Below are 19,319 nucleotides of genomic sequence, written 5' to 3'. Positions count from 1 at the left end.
GGGATCATTCGTGATTTGTAGTATTTGAAAAAAGAATCGTTGTAATAAATTTTTACAAATCAATTTTGTAATGCGGTATTACGTTTATTATTATCGTCGTGGAGATTTTGTTTGCTAATCTGTCCAAAATCAGAGACTATTCATCTGTAAAATTGTATTCTTATTACATTACCTCATATTATGCTGAAATTGATTGCTGAATAGATTGAAAAAAAAAAGAAAAAACGTAAGAATACCGATTAATTGGAGATCCCTGAGATAATTTCAAGCGTAATACAAATTTTCGTTACGGAAAATATTGGTCAATCACGGAGTCCAGATCGATCAAGCCCAAGTAGTGTTGGGTACGTACCGTCGGCGAAACACGAACAAATCCAACAAACAATGCGTCGAAGAAAGTTCCTCGAACGTAACAAATATTTCTTTTAACGAAACAAAATTACACCAAATTACATCTTATTCAATAACGACGAATAAACCAATTAATTAATTGTCCTTTATCATCCCCCTTTCCCTTCCCTCCTCCATAGTTTCGTAATTAACCAATAAATTCGATTTACCCTCCAATTTCGCCCGTGATCGAATCGCTCGAAATCAATTAAAATCTAATCTTTTTTTCCACGAAGTTCGATTCTTAACTTTCGATCGGTTCGTCGATCGTTCCAATTTTCCGCGATTTCGAAAAGCGTCAGAGAAATTGTTGAGAGGAGCGCGGAGGAAACGGAGGAAATTTTGAACCGAATCGTTTCTGGAACGCGGCTGACACCGAGGAATTCTTATCCGCCGATTCCTTTTTGCAGCGAGCATTCTTCATCGTCTCCTGCGTCGCGCTAAATGTCGGACCGGCGCGCCATGCGAGGAGAAAATTAAATACGGAGAGGGAGGAAAGTGGAGTAACTGGCGCGTGCAAGTTTCTCTTCTTCGGAATTGCCGAGTTTCTCGAGACGGAAAGTGAGAGGGTAGCTCTCATACACACATCCCTGTGTACGAGCGGGATAGTAGATGTTCGCGATAAGATTCGCATTGCAATCTTTGTTAACCGTGCTCGAATTCAGGAACTGCGGTTTCAATAAGGGATTCAATTAATACTCGATATCGAGTATTATCGGAAGATTCTATTTACGACTCCTTTAAAGTCTCTCTCTCTCTCTCTCGTTTAATTTAATTCGAGTCGAACAATATCGAGACCTCTTCGCTTCTTCCTTGTTCCAGATAAATCGTGGAATAACGTAAATATATGTATTTTTTAAATATAGTGTTTTAAACCTCGAGAGAAGAAAATTAATTCTTTATTCATCGATTGTACATCTGAAAATTTAGGACAAGAGTGATATATCTTCTGTTCAAAAAATGTTAAACTGTTTTTTATATGCGCGCGATATATCGTAGCGCGATGATCAAGAACTATCGTTTCGTATACACGATTGTACGCGATTGTACATTATTTTGGGCGGATATTTCAAGCGTCTAAACAACAACACGGTATTATTCGCCGAGCAATTAACCGAATTCCTGTCCACAACCGATGTGGATCAAATCTGGGCTGGCGGGAGCGAGTCGATCGAGTTACATAAATTTTCGTGTACTCCCGGCTCGGAGCAATGTTAATTAAAAGCTAATTAACACCGGATCGGCCGCCACGCTCGTTAATACGAATCGTGCGATCCCAGTGCAAGCTGTTTGTTATTAAAGCCTCCTAGGCGAGACGAGGCCTTTTCACAAATCACGAGCAACAACACGTGCGCTTTGGTCACGTGTACTCGACGGATAACTTGTGATAAAATTGCTTGGCTCGCTTCCTTCTCTTTGACGCGGGAATTGCAGCGATCAAGAGGGATTCGAGATAAGGGTTGATAAGGGGTTGGGAAACGAGTGTGGAGGATCGTGCTGAACGAACGAAAAGGCAAACGATGAGAATTATAAATAGATAAAAATGAAAATACGAATGGCGAAGTTTTCGAAAACTGTGACGAAATAGGAATGATTTCTCGAAAAATGGTGTTGAATGCATCGTTGAAGAGAATAAATTTTCCTTCAATTTGATGATAGTATTATTATTAATTAAGAAATATACGTATAATGGAAAAAATGTAGAAATGGCAACGGCAATGAGAGAAAAATTTGACGATAAATTAAATGGAACGAGGATAAAAGACATAGAAATGAAATTAACTGTCAACAACTGTGACAAAATTGTGTTTCTCGTAGAAAATTTTGGGACGCGGAAAATTGAATGTATTCTCGCAGTTCCCGAACAAGGAGTTACGGAATTTTGCGTGGATGGCGAAGGGACGGATAAGAAGATATATTCGTATCGTTGTTATTTTCAAAGACGCTTATATTTTATTCAAAAATATCTCCACGTACTTACAGCTTACCCATACGCATGCATCAGGCTCCGGTATCTGTAAACTACGTATACCATTCGGCATACATACTCGTATGTACATATTCTCGAGACGCTGAACTCGGCAGAGTTTCACTCCACCGCCTGTTCCTCTCAATGGACGCTTATCGTTTCTAACTGAACGAGTTTCGTATTATATCTACAAAGCGCACTCACTCTTTCTCTCTCTCTCTCTCTTCTATCTACCTTTCCCGATTCAATGCTAGAAATTGTTTGCCTGTTATGATTATCGCGATAATGAGATAGAGTAACTTGTTCGATTAGACCTATTCTTTAGAGATATTGTCGAGCATATTGTCCTAATCGAAGTCGATCTCTTTAATCGTATAATACAAATACACACGGTGGAACGACCAAATCTCTCGTCCTCTACATCCTGTATCGCTTTTCTCCAACTCGTCTTTTACTAATTAAAAAAAAAAAAAAAAAAAAGAAAAAGAAAAGAACGTTTTGTTTGAGAAACAAAATTCGGACGTTCCACGACAGACGCTTCTTCTCTAGAAATTGGCACTAAGAATTCAAAGACAGACGAAGGAATACTGTTGGCAAATATCCTCTAACCATTACGCTTATTACGCTTATTACACACTCGACACCCTCCGTTAAATCTCTCTCGTACACGCCACTACCAACCACCATTTCCTCAGGCTTCGAGTTTCGAGGAGAAAACGGAAAAAATCGCCACGAACAAATTTCATCGAAAATTTCTCTCTTTCTTTCGTCCATCGTTCAGGATCAATCGCGTTCCTTATTCTTCGCGGCATTAACGCATTCACGCGTGAAGCCCATATTTTATAGATGGATCGCGAGATTCGGCGGCGTTTAACGGGCTAACATGCTCACCAAAACGAAAACGGAAGAGGAGGAGGCGGGTGGACTTATCTTGCGTGGAAGACGAATCGACGCCCCTCGTCGAGGAGGAGGCTGCCACCCACGCGGAAGACGAGACCCAACTCTCGAGCGAACGATAAGCACCGCGTGAAACTCGCAACGTAATTAATTAAAGGACAAAGTTCACGCGTTCCTGGCCGCGATTCTAAATTCTAATCTCACGATCGAACCGATGTAAACGCAACTCTCAACGCGATCGTACGATATTATTTTCCTCTTTGTTTTCCCTCCTCCTCCTCCTTCCCTCCCTCTCCAACCTTTTCATTCGATATTAATTAAATTGCAATTTCCATCCGGTGGAGAGGAAATTCTTTTTTCGTTTTTTCTTCTTCTTCTTCTTCTTCTTCTTCCTCTTCTTCTTCTTCTTCGCGGTGAAAAAGAAGGATGGAATTCGTGGATGGAACGACAAACGAGAAAGATTATCGATCTCTTCGAGAAAAAGGGATGAAAAAGAAAAAAAGAAAAGGAGTAAAAAGGAAAAAAGAGCAGAGGGTGATTGTGACAAGTTAATTGGAAGTCGAAGAGCTTCATAGGGATGAAATTGTATCCGGAAGTTCATCGAGTAATAACGTTTACAGTGGGTGCGGATACACGCGTTTGTTTTCCATCTACGAGTTATTTTTATCTCGAAGTGGAAAAGTTGGAGGAGGAGAGAAAAGACCTCAAAAGGAGCCGGGAAAAAAAGGATATATCAGGGAAGATAGAACGCCAGCATAATTGCGGATTACGTACGTTCAGGTAGGACGTATAACAAAGGGGAAAGGATGGAATCGCGGGTGGAGATTCCATTCGAATCTTTCTTTTAAATTAAAAACTGGGTGCCCATGCATCGTTACATCCTGTAATTTTCTATCTTCATTTCCGTGAAATCCTCTGTCCACCTTCTAATCCCAACGAAACAAAACTCTTTTCTTCTTCTTCTTCTTCTTCTTCTTCTTCTTCTTTCTACTCTCTCTCTCTCTCTCTCTCTCTCTCTCTGCCTCTATTTTTTATAAATATCTTCTCCGAGTCAAAATAAAAATTTCAATTTCCACCGCTCCTCTGCGAAACCGACCATCCCTCGATCGAAAACAAATTTAACGAGGTCGAGTGTTGCTCGCTTTATGACGTAAAAAAAAAAAAAAAAGAAAAGAAATGTAGAAAAAATAATGATGGTGGTTTAAACACGGCGTCGTACGAGTGACAAAAATAAGGCACGGAAATAAATAACGCGTTTCAGATGTTAATATTACACGGTTTCAGCTCCATGAACTGATAGGGCACGTGCAGCGTGGTGTTGTTGTGCTCCACCAGCAGGTGACCTCGCCTGGGAGACGCCCCCACGACCAGAACCGTTTCACCCTTCAGCAGGACCACCTCCCCTTCACCCTCTTCTGAAAGAACAATAACTCTACCCGTATTTGGAAAACGAAATCAAATAGTAGCGTAGCGTCAGGCAATTTTCCCAAAGATCTATGGAATCGGTATTAAATCCGAATCTTAATACCGAATATAATTCTAGAATTAACTATGGTAATATTATCTAAATAGTGTTAATTTTAAAGCCGAGAGAACTTGTGCTTTTATAATTCTAATATTAATCTCTCGAGAAAAATCAAAAGAACGATTTTGTAGCGAACAGTTGCTCGGCAAATTTTAATTTTCTTTTTTTATTAGAACAATTTAATCTAAAGAAGAAAGAAAACTAAACTACTACTAATATACATATATTAGTATATACACGTGTATTCGAAAATAATTTAATTTAAATACCGATATCGGTATAAACACTTATAATGCAACGTAAGAACAAATTCCAATTTTGCAAGTTTAATAAGATTTTTACAAGAGCGGCCATCCTCCTCCTTACCTGGAAATGGCATCTTCATGATCCTGGTCTGGGGATAGCCCAACTTCGTGTTTCCGGTCACGGTGTACGATCTGCTCGGCGGAAGCGGGGGCGGTCGTTCCTGCAACAAAATTCCGCACACTTTTCGTTACGTTTTTCCTCGCGACGCGTGGAAACTCGTCGAAAAGAAACGTCGAGAGAAGAAGGAACAGCCCTCCCCGTTTGCTTACCAAATCCAATCCGAACAGAGTGCACGTTTGCTGGATCATCTTCTGATCGGCGCATTTCTCCGACGGATCGGGTGGTGGCGTGCCAGCGATCGGCTGAGGCCTCGGCCGTGTTCCGGTTCCGGTGCCGGTGGCCACTGTCACGTTCCTCTGCACTGTGCCCGTGGTCGTCGAGGTCGGTTGTTGAGATTTCTTCTGCCCGATACCGGACGTCACTCCTATCGTCGTCTTCCTGAGGGGCCATCTTCTTCGCACCCGCCATCCTCTCCACGTTGCCTAGACATAATTTTTATTCGAACGATTCTTTCCTTCTCTCCTTCTTTCTTTCTTCGAATTTGAACATGGTATATACAGTTTTATTAATTTCTTCATAAGGTTATTTTAGAAGAAATTTCGAAAATTACTTTTGGAAATTATAAATGTGTATATTGAAAGCGAATGTTTAAACAGTTTTAAATTTAAATTATTTTAAAACGGAAGAGAAAGGAGGAGGAATCTTTTATTGGAAAAAATATTCTTCGTACGCAATTAGAAAATTATCCATTTACCTGTATCACGGTGGCGGCTTTCCTCCGCGTTTCGGAGCGCAGGTTCTCGAGCTGTTGCCTAATGCCCTCGCTAAGGAAGATGTGCCTCTTGCCGAGCGCCCAGCTGGTGCTCGCGCCGAATTTGCTCTTCAGCTGCTGCGCGTTCTGCAGGATGAGTTTGGTGTCTTCCACCGCTTGCTCCTCGGCACGTCGCAATTGCTTGAACGGAGCGATCAGCCTGTACCTCGCGTTGAACGCCTTGAAACGCATCCGATGGGGGTATCCTGCAATTCGTCCATCCGTATCTCAGCTCAAACGTCTCGAAGAAAAAAAAAAAAAAAAGGAACGAATCTCAAAAGTAAAAATCTCAAAAGTGACAGATCAGATCAACCTTTTTCTTCAAGGGTTATTCTTTAAAAAAGAAATTAAGAACCTCGACGAGATTTTTTTTTTTTTTTTTACATCACCCATCCCTGTCCGACAAGACAAACGACCGACAAGGGGGACAGCGATCGGATAAGGACGAGGAGATCTAGCATCATCACGCGCTACGTATGCAAATCCCCTGTCCCTGGATAGTTTCAAGACGTACCGCCGGCCATTAGATTCACCGTCTCGAGAACCTGGAGGGATCGTATCTGACGCATGGTCACGCCTCTGTCCAAGTGAAGCGGCGTCTCGGTCCCGTTGCTTCTGATGCACCTGACAAAGTGGGGCCTCGCGTGGACCAAGGTTCTCAGCAGATTGTCCAGCCTCGTGTGAAAGTCCTGCGTCAACGTCGAGATCGGCTCGTCCCCGTTCAACCTGGAAAAGGTTGGTAATCACAATCGTGTCTCCTCGCGATATCCTCGCGAGAGTGGTCGTCCTCTTACAGGTCGGTGTGCGAGGTAGGCGATATCCTGAAGCTGACACCCCTGGGCACCGTGTCGCTCGCGTACAGGGCCTTCAACTCGCTGCCGAACAAATGTGTGGCGAAACCGAAGCTGCACGTGTGCTTGTAGAACACGGCCACCAGGTCGTCCGGGACCACGTCCTTGTTCGTGTCTTTTTTTCGGACAGAGAGAACAAAATTTCACATTTTCTAACAAATCGTGCTAATCGCAACATCGTTTCGATAAACATCCGCGATCGTGGATAAATTTTCGAAGAGAGGCAGAATCTTCGAGCACTTTCTTTTTCTATCTATGCAAAAGTGTGGGGGTGTTCTTTTTACCCAAGAAGTCGGAGGCGTCGTAGGTGACCCTGCCAGCGAAATGTTGGATCCCGAAGGACCTGCAATCCACGGTCCTCGGCTCGAACAATCGTGGATTCTGCTTGTGTTGGACCTTCACTTTCGCCACGTAGCTCTCGGCCGTGCCTCGTATCGAGCATTCCACGTCCAACATGCTCAACAGCCCGGTCCTCTGCGAAACAGAGGAGAGAGAAATCGGTGGCGATCATTCGATTTCGAGTCGAAATCGATCGAGCGGAAACGCTTACCAGGGATGAGATGAGATCGATACAGGGCACGTTGTCGACGTAGTCGACCTCCACGTCGCACCGGATGCCCTCGTCCCGGCAACTCTCGATCGAACTCTTGAATATGTGCGTGTTGTAGAAGTGTTGCATCGTCTCCGCGCAAAGGTTGATGCACAGATGCTCCAACTGGCTCGGCTTCGGATCCTCGAAACCGAACATGTCCAGGATCCCGATGAACCCATCCGTCGCGTGCCGTACCGCGTTGTTCAACGCGGTCATGCTTCTGGAACCGGTACCACCTGCGCGTGACACGAGAAAACTGATATTTCCAGACAATAATTCAAGACAGATTATTGAAATAAATTATATTCCTCGATATTAATTTCAATCTCTTCGTGTTTTTTTTTTTTTTTTTTCAAGAATCGACGAGACTTGTCCACTTGTTGCGAATACGGATACATTTTTCGATACATCTTTAAAAGAAAAACTGGAGCAACTTTTTCTAATCGTCAATTATCGTGTCTACTCTTGGCAATTATTCTCCTACCCGCAGAGCTGCCGATAGTGGACGCGTGTTGACTGGTCACCTCGGCCTGGTTATGAACAGACTCGTTCGAGTCGGACGACAAGGTGCCGAGGGTGGAGCCCAGTCTCTTCAAGCTGTTGGCCCTCCTCACGATCGTGGCCACGGTACGGCAGTACAGAGCTTTGGCCAGCGAGTCCCTGGTCATGTTGGACTGCAAACACCATTCGTTCCAAGTGGGTTCCGTTCCGATCGATAGCAACGAGTTAATCAGTTACCATATTCGCGTCGCAGACCGACTTCACCAATTGGCCGCGAGCATTGTGGGTCCTCGAGGTGAGCCCTCTGAGCAGGGCAGGGGGCGGCACGCCGAGGAGAGCCGCGACCGACGCCAACTCGTTCTCGCCGATCACGCCCACCTCCACGCCAGGACGATCCGTGAAACCAACGTTCCCGAGGATCAACACCGCCGCCAGTACACGGACCACGTCCAGGAAGGGTATACCCAGCACACCTGTCCACAATTTTTATTTTTTCTCTCTCTCTTTTTTTCTACACATTCAAAGTTACGAAAGTTGAGAAACGTTATTCTTTCTTCCTCGAAGATTTGGATTCGTTTTTTTTTTTCCTTCTTCTTCTTCTTCTTCTTCTTGTTTTTGGAAATTCATCACGAGGAGAGGATTTTGGATTTCATACGTACCCAAGCAAGCTTTCCACGCTTGAAACCTGATCGCGTCCTCAGCCTCGTCCTGCCTCGTATCCCCGTGCTGCAGATACCTCAGGTTCTTCAGGTTGTAACCCTCCAAGTTGAGTTTGACTTGGGAAGCGAGTGAATATCGTGAATACGAAATCGATCGTTGAAATACAATGCGCGAGCGATCAAAGGGGAAATTGTTAAAAAACCTGTTACCTCGTTCCTCGTGCGACAAGCCGGCTAACATTTGGTAAAATATGTGATAATTCTTCTCGTCGGGTAGGGGTCTGATCACTCGAGTTTGGTCCAGAAAGTAGCAATGTATCTTTGTTCTGTACAGGGCGCCGTCCGTCACCTGGACCTCGATAAAGTGACCCTGAACAAAAACGATCGTTTTACCATCGCTCCGATTCCCACCGGCGTGGAGACGAAAACCAAAAACAAAACAAAAAAAAAAAACGCCGAAAAGAAAGAGAAAAGAAAGGGAAGAAAAAGAATAAAATTGTACTATTCTAGAACTTTCTGAATTGGTGGCAGTCTTTGCGGATCCCAGAGACCTCAGAACCGTGAACGCAGCCGCCAAATGTTTAAAGGCGTCCGTCTCGGGACCACCTCCCGCCACGTCGAACAGTTGCCTTAGTAGCAACATGGAGGCATACGTCTTCCCGGAACCACTCGTCCCTGGAAACACGGATATATATATATATAATATTCTATGTTCGAATATTCTCTCTCTGAAAAAGAGAGAGAAAAAAGAAAAGAAAACGAGAATAGAACGACGATGGATCGTTTACCGGAAAGAATGATGGCCTGGGGGTATCCAGTTTCCGACTGCTGTCTCACGGCCTCCTGAACGACTTTGTTCAGCTGGGGCGCCAAAGGTACGGCCCTGGTGCTCGTTAAGGTCAATGGATTCCCGACGTCCGTATATGGATTGATACAGACCAGTATGGGGCCCACGTTTGTCTGAAACGCGTTTCGATTATCTTACCCATTCCGATTCCGAGGGGGAGGGCCCCCTCATCTTTGCGGACGACGCGAAATGAGACTACTTTTTCTCATTGCGTCGTCGTCCTGTCGTCCCCGCTTTTTGCATCGTTACCACGCGTATCAACCGCGTGGATTATGGATGCCTAGATGCTTTGCAACAGGCAGGATTAATCGTGATCTCTCGTCTCGAGATCAACTATTTATCCGTTTATCTCTCTCTTTTATCTATCTTTTTGATCCGATTGAAAACTTCACGTTCTAAACATTACGTTCGACATTTTTCTCTTCGATAGAATTGGAGAATTTTCTTCAAAGATTTTGCCGGTTTATTGGCCGAAAAAAAAAATTATTTATTATAGTAATTAGTAATATGTCGTAGAAAAGAAAAGAAACTTCTTCGCGATTCTTTGTAATTTTCTTTCCAATTCCCGATGATTCGATTCCAGTTTTAAAAATTTCGTGACAAACGTGATTGTTCGCGTTTCGTGGAACTCGATAGAAGGAAAGAATCGTTCGAAAATCTCGACAATCCGTGACAATCCCTTTCCGTCTCGATCCTGTGAGAAATTGCATCCTTTCTCGGACAATTTTCATCGATAATATACATAACTCGAAGAAGACGAGGAGGAAGAAAGCGAAAGAGCGCGCAAGATCGTTGAGAATGAACTGTGGGGAGGATAAGAAAAAGCGAAGAGCGGATGAGCGCAAGGAGGCAGAAAGTGGATGAGCGAGACGTGCAAGGAGCAACCGAGGAGGCTTTGGAGGGGTCTCGATTCCTATTAGAAGCCCACCTAGAGAAAGCAACGCCGTGCACGAGGAACAAAAAGGGGGAAAAACGCCCGAAAGCCGAGTGGGGAGGGGGAGGGGGGCGAGAGAGAGAGAGAGAACCGGTCCTATGTCGGGCCCCGTGGCCTCTGATGCTCGCCTCCATTCCCCCCCTCCCCCTCTTCTGCTCGCCGCGAGCTTTCGAGCAACTCTCTCGCACGGGGATCGAGCTTAGATCCCTTCTCCGTTCCAACAACGTAAATTCGTTCTTTTATTCATCCCATTCAAATCGTATCTTTTAACACGTGCTAAATAATGGTAATCTCTTTTTTCGAAGTATTTCCAACTATGACATATTTTAAAAAACGATCTCAAACGTGCACGAATAATTTAAAAAATGCAAACAAACAAACACGAGATATAACGTATAATAATAATAATAATAATAATAATAATAATCCCTCCCCCCCCGTTTGGAACGAAACGATCCGATAATGACGGCCGATAATTAATCCACGGATATTCGAAAGGAAATCGCGTTCTTCGCGATGGCAAATAATTGTCGCCGCCCACCGGAAACCGCCGACCCTTTTTGCGATCAAACCGCTTGATATCTTGGTCCAACGGTCAATCCATCCACGGGCATTATTTTCCTCTCCCTCTCCCTCCCTCCCCCCGCAAAGCGTTCCCTTTCCCCTCGTCTTCGACGACGACGGCCTCGAGAGAAACTCGGCGTGGATTTCTTCCTTCTTTCGAGGGGATTCTTCGAAGAAGAGGGGAAGAGGAAGAGGAAGAATACTCGGCCACCTCGTTAAATTCGATAAACGGCGGTACAACGGCGGGGCAAAATATGGATAATCGATAGCCGGATGGGATGGAGGAGAGGGGATCGTCGAGAGGGTGTTCGTTAATTGGTGGAGGAGGAGAAGAAGTCGGGAAATAATAATATCGACGGCGATATCGAACGATTCGCGGGCTCGGTATCTCGGGTAACGGGGCATTCATCTCAATTAGAGAGGCGGCACGAACTTATCGTGTCCTGTCGCCACTATCGAGGCCGAGAGTGATTGATGCACCGGCCGATTCAATTGGCGAAGAATGGTGTGCACCGATTAGCACCAGGGATTCTCGTTCTCCCGTACGATCCCCTCCTAATCGCGGTGGCAAAGTTGCAGTTATTATTGGAATTATATATTGGCCGCGCGTTGGCGTTCTTATGTCGGGTTCCTTCACGCAACTTCCCTTACGGTTACGTAAAATAATACGCGTAATATTTCGGATACAATCGACGATGATAATAATTTCTCTTAAGGGAAAGTATACAAGGACAAGTAAAAATTGCTCGTTTCCGAATCGAAGTATTACGTGTATGTGTATACGAGAAAGGTTTAAATTTGGGAGAACAAATCTGTTGGGAAGGAGACTCACGTGGTATTGTTTGGCACAGAATCGAGCTTGCAGACACTTGAGCACCGCGTCCTCCGTCAGAGGTCCAGGTAGGTGAATGAGGTCGTCCAAGGCCGTGGAAGTGGCAGGGCCGGGAGAAGCCGCGGCACCTTTCGGGAGACATCGATGCTGACCCTGGTTGCTGCTCTTCGCGTTTTTCACGTCGGCGATAATGCTGGAGATCGGCGGCGAGCGCAGGCAGCCCAGCGCGGTCACGCACGACACTATGCCGTCGTCCGGGATCCCATTGTGCCGCTTCGGTGGATCCAAGTCTGCTCAAACGCGTCAAACGCCCGTTATTACGTTCAAATTCCACTTTTTTTTTTTTGGCGCGAATCGATATCATCGAAAATGAGGGTTAACGTTAAAACTGAATCGAACCGAGTCGCATTCGCTGATTTTTAAAAATCTATCGTCGCGAATAATTTTGGTGTCGCGTTACGATTTCTCGAAAATAACTAGCAACCACTTAGAATCGATTGGTTTTAGATTTTTGAAAAATTAAAGAATTTTGACGTGCCGATTTCTCGAAAATAGCGGTCCAAGCCGAGTCGAATCGAGTTACGAGTTTAAAATTTTTTAAAAATCGTATCGCATTTTTATACAATCGAGATCGAGATAAGAGACGTATAAGAGGATATAAGTAAGTTTTAACGTTGTTGTTACCGAACATTTTTCACCGGGAGAAAGAAACAGAGGGCAGAGGAGAGAGCGTACGAGAAGCGTATTCAAAGCGTATCGCGGTTAACTGTACCCGTGTGCAATTTCGCCAGCCGGGGCTCGATTAACCGGAAGGGATTCGAGATCAGATGCGGCGTACCGAGCCACGTGAACCGCTTTTGCCCGCGCGCAAACATTTTTATTCTTCTCGGCTGGAAATCGGCGCGAAGGGCTCACGTCCGAATAAACCGCAAACTCTCTCTCTCTCTCTCTCTCTCGCGCGCGCGCGCTCGTGTTTTTTACGCTTTTTTCCTCCTCCATCGAATCGAACGGATAGAAAAATCGCGAAAGAAAAAAAAAAGAAGAAGAAGCGGGAAAAAAAAGGGGGAGGGATGGATAAAAAAACAAGCGGAGCCAAAATCCGGGGAGCGGAGAAATGGTAGATAAATCATAAAACGTTGGGGAAATGGCAGTTCTGTAAACAGACGCGTTTACCGTTCCAATGATTTCGCGGGCAAAGCTTCGAACTCTGGTTTTATTTAAAACATCGCGTACACCACCCCTCCACCCCCCGCAATCGGCGCCACGCGGGGAAAAAGCTGCCTCCTGCTGTGTTCTATCGCGAATTAACGTAATGACGATATTACGCGCCGTTTAAATATTAACGAGCTCGGAACGAACTCGATGAATGTCCAAGTGAACGGTACGCCAGTTTCCGATTTACACACACACACGTATATATATATATATATATATATATACATACCGCGATCCGTTTTAATTCGCAATAATCGACAGCGCTTATCCGACCGAGTTACGCAATAAATTCCAACGGCAAACATATCGGGATGATATTCGATCCCGATCGACTACAACTACGTTATCCACGATCGAACGAAGTTTCAAAATAAATCGCGGCTGGTATATCATCCGAAATCGATCCGAAACTTTCTTGAAACGAAAAGAAAAGGAAAATCTATAATAAAGCCACCTTTTCTTCACCTTTACCTCGAGTGAACCAAATACCAGAACTACTCGAGAGTTCGAGTCGAAACTTCCTAAATCCTAAATCTTCGAGAAGGAAGAAGGAGAGGGGGGGAATGCACACGATGCAGTTTAAACAACAACAACAACAATCCGTATAAAGCGAAGCCGCAATCCGTGACACGGAGTTTGGGTGCACCGGGTACACCGCAGCATACTGACCGGATATTAAATTATTAGCCGCGGTCGAGTTGTGGCCGAGCGTGTTCGCGGTGACGGGGTGATTGACGTGCGGATGAACGATGGCGGACGCCGTCAACGTGTGCCCCCCCGAAGGATGGCCGAGGGAGTGAGGCAGGGTGGCCGAGATGGGCAACGTGGTCCTCGGGGGGACGGCGGGCGCCGGGGACGATGGTACCCCGCCTTTTTCCGGGCTCTTGGACAGGGGCGCGGATGCGGCGCTGTTCGGCCCTGAATTGTTCGGCGGCTGGTTCACGTGCAGCCGGTTCCTCAGGGTCACCAGTTCCGTGCTCAGGCTCCTGAGACGCTGCTGGAGGTGCACGGCTTCGTTCGAGGACGAGGCATCTGAAACCGAGAATGTTGCCACGGTACAGTTATTCCATTATTCCCCGGCCAGGAGGGAGAGAGAGAGAGAGAGAGAAAGAATCAGTGTGCTCGGATCGATAACAACGAGTGTATCCTCGTCCCTGTTCGTCGCTTTTAGTAGAAGATACGGATTCGACAAATGGAAACTTCGATCTCGATAACTCGAATTAACCGTGGAAAATTATTCGTCCATATTTTATTGCACGATTTATTCCGTGGCTCGATTAAAAGCACGGTAAAAATTACCTTTACACACTTCTCGTCGATCGAATTTCATCGAATCGCAAATAACGCGCGACATGGAAGAAAAATCGATCGCGAGCGAGCGAACCACCGGCGGAAACGTTGTCGAGATCGAGATTCGTTGGATCGAAGGGGAGGGGGGGAGGGGGGATTCGGAAGAACGCTTTAATCGGGGCGGGATAGGTGTAGTAAAAAAATGGTTCGGGGGAATGTTTGTTATGCGCGGTTGGCAAACGCTTCCTGGCTGCGATAAAAGGGTTATTGCGCGTTTCGCTCGCGAGCGAACACCGCCAAATTCGCAAATTCGTGGTCGTCCCTCGTTTTCTAAATGAATTATTCCTTATTATACCGGTCGGGAATGGCCGAGCGGCCATTCCGACTTCTCGCCTTCCCTCCTTCCTGAATTTTCCAACGTGTCCACGTCGTTATAGGCAATTTAGCCGGGGCAAAGGCGGCAACGAACGAGCCCCCGTTTAATAGCCGACTGCCAACCCCCTCCTCCCCCTCCCCTCCCGCCCCCCGTGGAAAATGTACTTAGCGCAACAAGCCGCCGTGTTGCCGCGTTGAATATTTCACGTGGAAATTGCACGCGTAATCGCGGGACGATCCCTAAAAAAGAAAAAAAAAAAGGAAAAGAAACGAAAAGGAAACGAAAAAAGAAAAGAAAAATTTCCCGTCCTCGTTAACCATTGATCGCTTTCACGTTATTTAGCATCATAATAGCGGCATACGCACGATAATGTTCCACGAGCTCGTTAATGCACGATGGAGTGGCGGATCGATAGAGGGAGTGGAACGAGGGAGAGGGGGCAGGGGGGGGGAGGGAGAGGATGGTGATTCTTCGGATAAACGGAAAACCACGGTGTTTTCTTTTCAAGAAGTCATCGTTCGCTCGACTTGATTTTAAGAAGTGGGGATAGATATTAACCTTTGCCTCGCCTTAACCTTTCTTCTTCGTTTTCTCTCTCTCTCTCTCTCTCTCTCTCTCTCTCTCTCTCTCTCTCTCTCGTCGATCGAATAGTCGAACGAAGAAATCCAGGGAGAAGTTTTTCAAAAATGTTACGAAATTACGCGAACGATCCCTCTCCTTTTTATATTCCCTCCTCTCTTTATATTACTTATCACTCGTTGTTCCACAGCGCGTCGAATTTCCATCGTGGAAAATCACGGGAAAATCGCAAGAAGAGCACAATTCGATTGAAGAGAGGCACGCGAACGCAGAAAATTACCAAGGAAAATAACCAGCGCGGAACATTGAAACGCGGTTTTCAAACGGGCACCAGTTCGACGAGTTTCACGAATATGGGACACGAGAGAGGCCGGTTCACGCAGATACGCGGTCGTTTTGTCATAGCGAGCGGACGTGTTCGTTTTTTAAATGGTACCGATTAGAAACCAGTATCCCGTAACCGCGCACAGAACACGTCTGAAAATATCCTAAAAATCGATGGAAAATTCCGATAACGCCCGACATTTCTTCCTTCTTCTCCTTTCTGTCCCTTCTAATCGCTCGAGTAACAGCGATCCCGTAATTATATATTATTATTATATACACGGAAGGAGAATTTAATTCTTCCTTGAGAAAAATGCGGAGCGGAAGCGGAAGCGGTCCTTTGACAGCTGCTTTTCAACTTTTCCGTGATAAAGCGGAAGATGTTGCGCCTCTCGAGCAACAACACCTGTCCTCGTCCACGTGGTCGTTAATGTCAAGCTGCGGCGAATTAGGACGAGCCTTAACAACGAGTCTTTTCTTCTTTTTTCGGAATAATCCCAACAACGGAGGATTCTTCCTATGAATTTTTACGCGCGCGTTGGCATAACCTGAGATGCATCATCGATAATTAAACGTAAAGTACGTCCTCGATCCGATATCAGAGAAAGAATAGAAGGCAGGATTCTCTAGCCAGTCCCGGTTAATTCGCCCCTGTGAAAGACACCTGTCGATCGAGGCCGATCAAGAGATCGGGCCACGAACAGCCGGCACACTTGTCAACTTGTGCTTCGTCTCACGCCCGCGCGACAGATCTCCCTCGTTTTCGTTTCTCCGCCCCTCGTTTCCGCGCGCTATTGTGTCTTGGATTAACGGTACCCGGTGGACGGCTGTCTACGAGGCGAGATCCTCGCGAGTTATTCACGAGAAAGGGGAGCGATCCCGCGAGAAAGCTAAGCTAAGTACAGACAGACGGTCCTTCTAACGGAGGCTGGAAAAGGTGCCATTTCCTTTCTTTCTTTCTTTCTTTCTTTCTTTCGTGGAGACTCGCGAAAAACTACTATTGTTTTTCTCTCTTGCTTCTTTCTTTTCCTTTCTCTTTTTTTTTTTTTTTTTTTTTGGAACCGCGAGAAACGTCAGGGCAGAGAAAAGGTCGTTCGTTTTCCAAAGGGTGAGACGTCGAACAGTTCGAGGAAGAGAAGGAAGCGCGACTTTCGAAAAATAATCACTCCCTTCCGGGCGACGGAGCTCGAGGAATCGAGATTTACGAGCGACCATAGCGCCTACCTACGCTTGCCTTCTTTTCCCTCGACTCCACCCTCCCGCTCATTCACCGCCACCATTTTCATTCATCTTTACGCGAATCGCCATCTTCTTTTTTCTTCGCTCGTACGAGGAATAATACGCTTCGTCACGATATGCTTGTGTCGTCACGAGAATGGAAAATGCTTCTACTTTTCTCTCTCTTTATTTATATATATAAATTCTGATTGATTTTTTTTACCATTTTCACGGTACAAGTTCGATCGCAATGGATCCTCCTTTTTGAACGATATTTCGTTCGGATATGGAAATTGTTGCGTTTCTCATTTTACGAAGATCGTGAATGTCGATTATCGCGCAGCCACGTCGAATACAGATCGCACCGTCTGAGAGGCCGGCGCGTAAATAATGCAACGCGCGTCGGCCGATTCGCGAGCCGCCGTTAAATAAGTTATTTTCCTCGAGCCTAGTTACGAAACTAATCTCGTATCCGGAAGTTAGTGACCATTAGAACCGGTCGTACCAGCCAAAGATATATGTATATATATAGATACTCGAATTAAAAAAAGGAAAGCAGGAAGGATATTACGAGGAATTAACGGAGGAGAGCAAATATCGAGAGAGGGGAAGAAGCGAAAAAGGTGATAAGATAAATTTTGACTTTTGAGTCTTGGCAAAGAGGCAAAGAGAAAGGGGATGATGCTGAGAAGGATGAAATCAAAGCTAGGAGGAGGAAAGTGGTGGCAAAGAGAATAAATAGCAGAAAAAAAAGAAGGGAGAGGGTCAAAGAAAACGGGTGAAAAAGAATAACTAACGAAGAGAAGGGGAGAGAAGGATAATCAAAGAAGACAGGGAAGAGGGGAAAGAGAGAAAGAAACAGGAACAGTATGACGAGAGATCAAAAAACGACACGACATCGTGGAGATAAGCGAAGATAAAGAGAAGATCTGAAAGAATAAAGAAGAAACGAAGAGAGTTTAAATGGCGGGAAAGAAAGCACAGCTCGTATTATCGCAACGAGGTAAAAGTTCAGTGGTTCGTTCAACGGGTTCGTCGAACGGGCATGTTTCGTATCGAGGAGGATACGAATGGACGTCGGTCGAAACCGATACGGGCGATGATGTTGATGATCCCTGCGTGAAAGCGTGGCAGCGTATAAATATATGACACTCTCGTCAAAAATGTATTTTTAAACGCTCCTCCGTTTCATCCGAATTCATCGACGACCAAAATTATCCACGCTTTTATATTCACGACGATCTATCGATCGACCTATCGAGTTTTCTTCGAAAAATTCTCCGATCGATTCCACCGAGAAACTTGAAACTTCAATCGTGTCTTTTAATGCGCGAGACGAAAAATATTTCGCATCCTTTCCGCGGTGTCGTTGTCGAGTGATCGACAACATTGTGGTCGGCCATATCGAGCAGAGTCGAAACGAGTCGTGTCTTTGAACGCGATCCGAAAAATCCGAGGAGGAGACGAAAAATATTTCGTATCCTTTCCGCCACTTTCAACGTCGTTGTCGAGCGATCGAGATCATCGTCGTGATCGGCTTCGACGATTGATTGAGATCTTGGCGTGTCGTTTCAAAGCTTTGAGCACGACTTGTTTCCACTGGCAAGACTTTATGCGTGCGGGAGAGACGAAACGGGAAGGGTCTCGGCAGGTATACGGGGGGTATATAGACGAGGGACAGCGGAGGAATTAAAGCGAACAGGTACCAACCCTTCGGGGGCTGAATGCCCGTTCGGAGAAAAACAGGTTCTTTTTTCGTCTTCCTCTCCTCTCACGGCCACTTCCATCTACACCGCGTTCGCGTTAACGCTCCAACGACGAATCGTCTTCTAGCCGGTCCTCCTCTATTAGGAGGGGGGAAAAGGACGAGGGGCTTCTCCCTCTTTTATTCGCGGCCAGGGAGCCACGTAGCTGGTACAGTAGCGGACGTTCGTTATCGCGATTCGTTCGCAATTCTAACTGGATTCGTGGCCTGGAATTGATCGATCCCGCGAAAAGAAACGTAGATTTTTCCACCTGCGTTTTCGAATGCAGGAAATGTGCGAACGAGAGGATGTTGAACATCTTATGGATCGCTATGGGGAATTGGTCGTTTGCTTAATTTTTCGAACGTGGGAATTAGATGTGATGTACGTGAGAATATCAGAAACGTGTTATGAATATCTTTTTTAACGATTGTAACAGTTATATTTATAGGATGTTTCGCGATACAAGTGATCTCTTTCTTTTAAATTTATTATTATTAATTTTCGCGAGAAAAAAGTTATATATCCACGATTTCGTACTCGAATCACGATCGAATCGCGAAAGATATCCGTTTCGACGATATCATCTGCCTGTGAATGAATACGCAAAACGAGAGACTAAAAAAAAGAAAAAAGAAAAGGCGAGGATCGAAAAGGAGGGGAGGGCTATCTTAAACACGGCTGTTCGAACACGGCGACCGGTCAGATAAAAGGCGAAGACGAATCGATCGAACGGGAAATACCTCGCATTCCGCTTCGTTCCCTTCGAGGAAGGGGATCGATGCACGATTACTCCATCGATCGATCCTCTTCCTCGTTTCGAACGCGTCTGTT

General features: G+C 45.5%; 1 protein-coding gene across 3 annotated transcripts in view; it reads right to left on the bottom strand.

Annotated features, from left to right (window-relative positions):
* Nucleotides 1–2,320: 2,320 nt before the first annotated feature.
* Nucleotides 2,321–19,319, bottom strand: part of dachs (unconventional myosin-IXb-like dachs) — a 52,017-nt gene continuing 35,018 nt past the window's right edge. For 2 of the 3 annotated variants that reach the window (XM_012493450.3, XM_086917208.1), the window contains exons 2-17: nucleotides 13,623–13,985; nucleotides 11,739–12,028; nucleotides 9,350–9,521; nucleotides 9,064–9,236; nucleotides 8,772–8,931; nucleotides 8,562–8,678; nucleotides 8,140–8,375; nucleotides 7,886–8,075; nucleotides 7,360–7,637; nucleotides 7,094–7,283; nucleotides 6,753–6,924; nucleotides 6,473–6,684; nucleotides 5,902–6,164; nucleotides 5,357–5,629; nucleotides 5,148–5,247; nucleotides 2,321–4,671 (exon numbers count right to left, since the gene is read on the bottom strand). In XM_012493450.3, the coding sequence (XP_012348904.2) occupies nucleotides 4,514–4,671; nucleotides 5,148–5,247; nucleotides 5,357–5,629; nucleotides 5,902–6,164; nucleotides 6,473–6,684; nucleotides 6,753–6,924; nucleotides 7,094–7,283; nucleotides 7,360–7,637; nucleotides 7,886–8,075; nucleotides 8,140–8,375; nucleotides 8,562–8,678; nucleotides 8,772–8,931; nucleotides 9,064–9,236; nucleotides 9,350–9,521; nucleotides 11,739–12,028; nucleotides 13,623–13,985 (3,347 nt within the window). In that variant the 3' untranslated portion in view covers nucleotides 2,321–4,513. The remainder of the gene's footprint in view (nucleotides 4,672–5,147; nucleotides 5,248–5,356; nucleotides 5,630–5,901; nucleotides 6,165–6,472; nucleotides 6,685–6,752; nucleotides 6,925–7,093; nucleotides 7,284–7,359; nucleotides 7,638–7,885; nucleotides 8,076–8,139; nucleotides 8,376–8,561; nucleotides 8,679–8,771; nucleotides 8,932–9,063; nucleotides 9,237–9,349; nucleotides 9,522–11,738; nucleotides 12,029–13,622; nucleotides 13,986–19,319) is intronic. The other variant, XM_086917207.1, reaches the window with a different exon arrangement.

This window comes from Apis florea, unplaced genomic scaffold (genome assembly GCF_048593485.1).
Source record: "Apis florea isolate Af1SG1 unplaced genomic scaffold, ASM4859348v1 contig_3813_pilon, whole genome shotgun sequence".
Lineage (NCBI taxonomy): Eukaryota > Metazoa > Arthropoda > Insecta > Hymenoptera > Apidae > Apis > Apis florea.
This window is presented reverse-complemented; position numbering and strand designations above follow the sequence as displayed.